At 44.9% G+C, this 8,411-nt stretch overlaps 1 protein-coding gene across 2 annotated transcripts in view; it reads left to right on the top strand.

Annotated features, from left to right (window-relative positions):
* Positions 1-1,598: 1,598 nt before the first annotated feature.
* The window catches only part of LOC110475456 (UDP-glucuronosyltransferase 1A1), a 31,765-nt gene continuing 24,952 nt past the window's right edge, over positions 1,599-8,411 (top strand). The window contains exons 1-2 of one of the 2 annotated variants that reach the window (XM_085585508.1): positions 1,662-2,544; positions 7,344-8,294. In XM_085585508.1, the coding sequence (XP_085441634.1) occupies positions 1,696-2,544; positions 7,344-8,294 (1,800 nt within the window). In that variant the 5' untranslated portion in view covers positions 1,662-1,695. Of the gene's footprint in view, positions 2,545-7,343; positions 8,295-8,411 lie in introns of both variants that reach the window. The other variant, XM_021539624.3, reaches the window with a different exon arrangement.

Raw genomic sequence — 8,411 nt, 5'->3', positions numbered from 1 at the left:
CCTTGGGACACAGCAAGACAGCGTGATCCCACCCCAGCTCCTGTCAGGGAGACGTAAAGGTGACAGAGCCTCCCTTTCTCCATGAACATCCCCAGTTTCCTCAGCTCAGGAGAGTTTTTAACCCCTTCCCCAGCTCTGTTATCCCTCCCTGGACAGCGCTGCACCCAGATTTGTACCTTTTCATCCAAATCCAGATGTCCCACTCTCCCTTTCCTCAGGTGTGAGCAGGGAGTGACTTTGATCTCATACTGCCTTGAACCCAGCAAATTCCAGAATTCCTGGCTGGGATAACCTGGGATAACCAGGCCAACTGAGGGAGCCTCTGACAAGTTCACAAACACTGAGGTACTGATTAACTTCAGCCATCCCGGGATTGCCTTTGCACCCACTCCTCACGTTGAAGGTTTGGATGGAAAATTCATCCTGCAGCAGGAGGGAGAGGAGGGCAGGACATTTCCCTGCCAGCCCTCTCCTTATCCCACTTCAGCAAACAGCTGGGGTGCCATCACAAAATACAGAAATTAACTTTTTTTTGTGAGAAAATGCTATTTGTTAAACTGGTCAGCTTCCCAATGCCCAGTTCCAAATGTGCTTTATAAAACACCCGAACATATTTAGCACTTGTTACTCTTATGTTTTTCCTTTAAAGTTTATAATAGATTTCAGAGAGTGTTTTAGCATTGTTTACTGCAGAGCTTCTCCCCACTACTCTGATGCTCAAAAATTTTGTTTTCTGAAAAGCCATCCTGACATAAAACTGGTCTCTGCCACCTTCCCAATAGAAAGAATTAAAGATATTGGTAAAACAGGAAAAATCAATAAATAAGGCTGATATGAGGAAAACAACGTGCAGTTAATTTTGGTGCATTGACCACGGCATGAAGAGAGAGGACAGAATTTGTATGCCTGAGGGATGGAGGCTGCATGGCTCTGAGTATCCTGAATTTTTTATTTTGCCATCAATGGCAATGCTGTGAGGCTGGGGAAATCACGTCTGTGCTGAACATGCTCCTTTGCTGAGTCAGGTCTGAAACCTGAGGCTTCAATGGTTCCTAAAACTCTTTTAGTGCTGGTCTGATTCCTGGTGGGGAGGAGTTTTCAGCTACCTGGGGGCCACCTCCCAGCCTGGGAAACAACTCTGTAAAGTGAGAGTTTGGGCTATACAGAGAGACGTCAGCCCCTCTCAGCACCTCTTTGTGGTGTCCCTGGCACTGAGGAGGTTCCTGCCAGCTCAGAAGAGCCTTGAGCCTTGTCCTGAGGGTCTCCTGCTCCATCCCTGGAGGAATTATGTGAGGATCTGTGTCTCCAACATGGAGAGGGTCTTTTCCATTTGTTACTGTGGGCTTGGGAGTTGTTCACACCAAGGCTGCCTCCCTGACTCCTGGCCAAGGTGTAACACAAGACACAACAAAGACAAGGAGTCCTGAGGGATGCGAGTAGCACATTGAGGGGCTAATGCAACATTGAGAAACTCCAGTGACTCAGCATTTAAAAGATCACCAAATCTCGGCTTTCCAAGCAAGGGGGGAAAAGGCAAAATAAACTACCCACAAACCAAAGCAGTGAATCATTAACAACAGGAACATCAAAGAGCACAGTGCAACAAATCCACCCATCAGTTGCTTTCCAAAGAATCTTCAGGCTACAACCTGCAGGAGAAATCTCTTCCACGGCCCCTACTCCAACCACAGCAACATGGCTTTGAGGCTTTGCTGTGCCTGGATTGCCATCCTCTTCCTCCTGCCCAGCCTCTTGGATGGAGGGAAGCTCCTGGTGGTGCCCATGGTGGGAAGCCACTGGCTGAGCATGCAGGAAGTGGTGGAGAAGCTGAGCGAGAGAGGACATGAGGTGGTGGTTCTGGTTCCCAAGGTGAGCTGGCAGATGGAGACGACACAGGCCTACAAGGTGGTCACGTACCCAGTGAGGCAGACCCTGGGAGAGCTGGACAACGCCTTCCAGGAATATGTTGCTGTGCACCTGATGCAGAAGCCTTTCCCCTTCAATGCCCTGGCAATGTACAAGGCCTCGGTGCATGTTTTCAGCACCTTCTTTGGGCAGTGCAAGGACCTGTTCCGCAGCCAGGAGACCCTGCGGCTCCTCAACCAAAGCAGCTTTGATGCCATCCTGACAGATCCAGCCTTCATGTGTGGGGCCATCCTGGCTCATCATCTCTCTCTTCCCTTTGTGTTCTTCATGAGGGGATTTGGTTGCAACCTTCACTTTGCAGCCCCACAGTGCCCAAGCCCTCCATCCTACATCCCGAGACTTTTCAGCTTCAACTCGGACCACATGAATTTTTTCCAGAGGGTGGAAAATGCACTAATTTTACTCTTGGAGCTTGAGTACTGTAACAGTTTCTATGCAGAAGCGCTTAAGCTTTCGTCAGAAGTCCTTCAGAGGGATGTGTCCCTGATGGACCTCGTGAACTCTGCTGCTGTTTGGCTCCTGAGGTTTGACTTTGTGTTCGAGTACGTCAGACCAGTGATGCCCAACATGGTCTTTGTAGGGGGGATCAACTGTGCTAAGAAGAAACCACTACCTAAGGTAATGTACCTTTGCCCACAAATTGTACATTTCCCAAAGAAAAGTCATTGTATTGTTTCAGGAAGTTTATTGCTATTGATTTTTTTTTTTAATTTCTGGGAATAATTTAATTCATCCATATTTGGGTAGTTGTATTCCACAAGCTGAAGCCAAATAACCTTGATAGAGACTTATTTGAATTAATGAGGGTTTTATAACAAACCAAACAAAAAAGGGATTTTTATCTGCCAGATGGAAATTATTGATCTCAGTGAATGTCTCTTACCACCAACCAGATCCAGTTTTGATTTCCTTTTAATGGCATCTGAAATGTATTTATTTGATCTGATCAACAGCCCAAGAGTCATTTTTTGTTTTTAACTCCAGGCTCAACAGCATCAATTTATTCACTTTAGTTGTATTTTCATGTTATTATTTCCATACTGGCTGCCTTTGTTAACTTACTCCTGTTTGAGTGATGAAATATAAATGTCGCGTTGAAATGGCAAAAAATAATCTTACAATCCTGGATTGGGTGAAAGACACTTGAATACAGAACTCAGATAACTTTTCATTCATACCCCTTGACATTTGCTTTTACCAGAATTGTTCTGCAGGATCTTAAAGCTAATCTAGAAATCTAAATCTATTTTGATAGTCAACATGCAATCTCTAAAATGGTAACACTGACATTTCTTTCCAGGCACAAAGCAGGACACAAATCTCTTTCCTAGGAAATTGCTCCCTCACTTCTGATCTGTGGTCATGCAATATCTCTGCACAATGTCTTTGAGCTGAAGGGGTGGGATTTTTCTTTCTTCTTTCAGATTTCTTTTATGCTCTTTGACAGCCTGATGGAGAGCCGTCTAAACTTGATAAACAAGGCAAAGAATAATATTATTAACTGGAATATTAGGATAAAATTATATCTAAGGTATTCTATCACATTAGAGCTCAGGAGAGTGCTGCTAGTTTGAGATTTAAGAGGCAAATCCTTGCTGGTTCCACAGTATAAGTATTTACTTTTATATCCTGAGGGTCTCTTGAGCTGCACAGAATTTGTAACTTTGCTACAAGGGTAGAGACATCCTGTCCTCATTTTATCCCTGCCAGCTCCTCTCTTCACACTCCTCTTAGGTGAAAATCACATGTTCCACACCTGGAAAAATCTTCTGTAATTATCCTTTCTTCAGTCTCTTTTCTGGCTACATTTACTACAGATTGCAGATTAATTTCTCCTATTTCACTTTGAATAGTGCCCAGCAGCCAAGTGTAAACAAAGAGTAAAATGAGTCATAGAGGGAAATGAAATCTGCCTGTTCACACACACCAGTAAAGCCCTGGGCTGGTCATTACTGTTCAGAAACATAATCCTATGAGAAGAATAAATAGTTCTCCAAAGCCTATTTAACCCATTGCTCAACAGGTAAGAAACGAAAAAGGATTACTGGGAGAGGGAGACAGAAGAAGAGATTCAAATTGCAGATTCTTTCTCAGACAAGGAACCCACAGGCCTTTTTGTTACCCCACTTCCATAGTTTTCCATAGGTAGGGAAATGGGGCACAGTGGTCTCATTCCAGATCTCTCTGCTGGATCTGATGTGGTCCCATGGAGCAGCTGCTCTGAGCTGAGGGAGCTCGGGCTTATGCAGAATTGGCTCTACTTACCTTATCCAGCTGGGAATCCAATCCTAAACTGTGTAAGGATCATCGCAGAGGTTGTGGGAGAACATGAGAGCACAGGGCTGGGCCTGGGGGAACACAAACCGCATTTACACCTTGATTAAGCTGCCTCAGGCCGATTTCCTCTTGGCCTGCGCTTTGCATGGGGACCTGTCTTAGCAGTGATTACGCCTTCATCAACAGGCAGAGAAATCCCAAATTTCCAACTCCTCAAGTGTCTGGAAGTTTAACACAAGGCTTGCAGGAATCAGCCAATATCTTGGCTCTGAGAAGTACCTGAAGGTTGGCATGGTGACATTGCAAATCAACTCATACTGTGAGCCCTGAGACACTCTGGTGACAATCTCATCTTTAGCCAAAGTTAATGCAAAGTTGCTTTTTTGGCCAGCTCAGAAAACCAAAGTTAGTATGATTTGATTAAAGCAAAGTTCAGGAATTTAAACTACAGCCACCTCTCAAATGTCTCCCTGGTGTTTTCTAACCTAAACCTCCCAATACTTATTTAAACAACTGGTCAACTGAAAACATTAAATTAACCCCAGGTTGAAGTAGGTAGCTACTCAAGTAAAGAAAAAGTGTAACTGAACAAACACCTTTTTTCTCACCAGCACAGAGCTTAAGAGCACAGACCTTGCTTTAAAACCCTCTCAATTTTCCCAAGGTTTCTATTCATGGCTTAGGAAACAGCTGCCCTGGAAATTATCTATGTTCTATGATTTGCTTCTTGCTCTCACAAAAATTTCTATTCCTCTCCAACTCATATAATTGCTTTTATGGGCTGTTTTTCCTTGAAAGCTAGTGCATCTCCACACTGAAAAACCTGAGGGGAAATCAGGCAGGTTCCTGTCAGCAGCCACCAACCCGCATTTCCCAGATGCTGCTTAGCACCAAAAAAAGGGTCTGGGCTCAGTTACACAAGGACTCCTCCATGGAAAAGCCTGGTCCATCATCTAGAAACCAGGGAAATCACATTACATTGAATCACAGGCTGGTTTGGGTTGGAAGGAATTTTAAAGCTCTTCCCATTCTACCCCCTGCCATGGGCAGGGACACCTTCCACTTCCAAATCCCAGGTTGCTCCAGGCCCTGTCCAACCTGGCCTTGGACACTTCCAGGGATTCCCAGCTTCTCTCAGCACCACCCCCACACTGTTGGAGTTGGCAACCTTTTCCTGCTTGCAGGACCCAGAGCCTAAGTGGGTCAACAATCTCACCTCACAGCAGGGAAGCAACTCCAGGGGATGAAACCAACACTTCCAGGCTGCCACAACAAATAGCAGGTGTTCTTGCTGTCATTTTAGTGGTGCTGAGGTTTCTGTTTGCTGCTCTCTTTCCTTAGTGAAATCCACACATCACAACCAGTCCCGCTCGCAGGTGAACAGTTTAAGTTTTAGCGCCTCTTGGAGCTGAAGCAGTCGTAGGGTGAGGGGCCCAAACCCTGCAGAGCTGCTCAATCACTCCCTGCCAGCTCCAAGAGACTCCCTGGAATAACCCACACAAGCTTTAGCACTTCTGAGAGGAAAACAAACCTGCAGTCCTGGCTCACCCAAGCCTTAATGTCCTTTGGTATGCAATGGGAAAGGCTTTCCTCCAAGCAGGCACCTAGCTCTCTCACATTTGGAATCCTCAGCTCCTTGTTTGCACATAAAATTGGAGTTGGTAACAAGCACCATAAACTTCAGAGGGGAGAGGGGTCCAGGTGCCCCTTGCTACTCATCAGGAAAAGCAAACACAAACACAAACTTATCTGTTGCTTTGAAAAACGAGCCTGGCTGTTAATTTTCTCAGTAAGAATTACCCATCTTAGATCTGACCTCAGCTGATCCTGTGCTAATCTAAGAACTTCATCCTTTCTTTGTTTGTCCTGCCTTTCTCTAATTTGATGCCTCATTTCCTCCCCAGTTTTTGCTCTGATGGTCTGGTACAAAAAGCAGGGAGCCTGTGGAGTCCATAAGAAAGTGTGGCCATCCTATCAAGAGACTTTTTCTCTTGTGGTCAAGGGAAATTAACTTGTATAGGTTGTTTTCAGCCAACTGGTGTTGACATTGAAACTCCAATCCAGTCCAGAGTAGAAAGCACACCAAGCAGCAACTTCAAAGTTAATTTGGTCAGCTCTTATCACAGCAGTTGCAATGAACTCTTTGCATCCAGATTTCCCGAATTTAATGACAATTATTTGTAAATCTATTCTGTGTCCTGCTTTCAGTATGTGCTGTCTCCCACCTCTCCTGCACTGTCCCTCTCCAGAAGTTGGTTTTCCATGTCTAACGGTGGTTCCTCCATGTCCAGTGTGACAGAATGGAGCTACTCAGGGCAGTCCCAGCCCCCTTTTGGTGTCATGAGACAAATCCCTTTGCCTCAGGCTGTAAGGATTTGTTTCTCCTGACTGAGGATGCTGGGAGTCCCACCACCATTTATAAAAAGAAAGGAAAAACTTTGTGCTGATGGCAGTTTCTCATCACAAGGACTCCTTCTTTAGCACCCTCCTAAAGGCTTTGCTGTGGCATTGCTTTTATTTTCACAAAGACAAAACATTCCTGCAGTGGGATCAGTGGAAGGTGTCACACCTTCTCCTGGATTTTTTTTTTCCTCACAATACATGAAAAGACAGCGACCAAAGATCAAAACTCCTTTTTTGTTTCCCTGTGCTGGCCTCCTTTCCCTTCGTTTGCCCTGAACCCAACCATTAGTTCACTTTTTCGGTGTAGTGCCAGGAGGAAAAAGCCAGTCGGAATTGTTCTCCTCAGATTTGCAATTGCCTGGTACATGCTGGTGGCCATGACATCTTTGTAAGGGGTGCAAGTTTGCCTGCTTCCAGGGTGTAGGAATTCAACATCAGCCTCCTGTCCTCAGGAATGGAGTTGCATCCATTCTGCTGGGTGTATTTTTATTATTTTCTCACTGTGTATTTACCAGGTCAATGGTTTTAACCACGAATATTGTTACAACATAAAACCTTGCTCTCGGTGTCACAGACTTGGTGCTGACAGTGTCTAAGTGCTGATAGACAGAAGCTTGAACATTAACACAAAGTACAAATGCTTTTCTAAGGACACGGCTTCCCTTCCTTCTACAAACATAGGCAAAATCACAGGCTAATCACAACCGTATTGGGAAGTTAAATATTAATTTCTGTAGCCAATAAATTCCCTGCTTCATCTGCATGGACCATCGTATAAAGGACTGCATGGATCCCTCTGGAGCAGAACTCTCTGGCTCACTCTCACCGAAATGGCTCTTTTTTACCGAGGTGCCTGGATACTTCTCCTCCTGACACTGTCTTTAATCCTGACTGAAGGTGGAAAGATCCTGGTGGTACCTCAGGATGGAAGTCACTGGCTCAGCATGCGCCCAGTAGTGGAGAAACTGCAGCAAAAAGGACATGAGGTTGTTGTGGTTGTACCCTCAACCAGTCTGTATATGAAGTCAAAGGAGCCTCAGAATTATACAGTCAAAGTGTATCCAATACCTTACACAGACGAATACTTGGGTGAAATGCTAAAGGCCTTTGTTAATGCCCATTTTATTGAACAGTCTGTTTTGAATGTTGTTCTTACCTCGTATCAAAGCGCGATAGAAATCTCCTCCATCTTCTTCACCAACTGTAAGAGCCTTCTGCAGAACGAGGACCTGATGCAGTACTTGAAAGAGAGCAAATTCGACGTGGTTTTCACAGATCCCATCCTGATGTGTGGGCCCCTGGTGGCTGAGTATCTTTCTGTTCCTGCTGTCTACTTCCTGCGGGGCTTTCCCTGTGGAATGGATCCTGCTGCTACCCAGTGTCCAAGCCCTCCTTCCTATGTCCCCAGGTTATTCTTGGATAATACAGACAGCATGATGTTTTCCCAGCGGGTGAAGAACATGCTGGTCAATCTGCTGGAGCTCTTCTACTGTAAGCCTATCTATGATAACTTTGAAGAGCTTGCATATAATGTTTTCAAAAAGAAAATGACAGTGACAGAACTCCTGAGCCGTGGATCCTTCTGGCTGATGAGATACGATTTTGTGTTTGAGTTCCCGAGACCAGTGATGCCAAACATGGCTTTTATCGGAGGGATTAACTGTGTTCAGAAGAAAAAACTGTCTCAGGTACAAAATTTTCTTTGTTTTTTATATTGAAAAGGCAAAGTATAAATGTATCATAGAAGGGCAGAGTGATTTAGGCTGAAAGGGGCCTTAAAGATGATCTCATTCCATCCCCCTGCC

Source organism: Lonchura striata, chromosome 7 (assembly GCF_050655825.1).
Source record: "Lonchura striata isolate lonStrDom1 chromosome 7, ASM5065582v1, whole genome shotgun sequence".
Classification (NCBI taxonomy): Eukaryota; Metazoa; Chordata; class Aves; order Passeriformes; family Estrildidae; genus Lonchura; species Lonchura striata.
The sequence above is the reverse complement of the archived record's forward strand: the minus strand, read 5'-3'. Positions and strand labels throughout refer to the sequence as shown.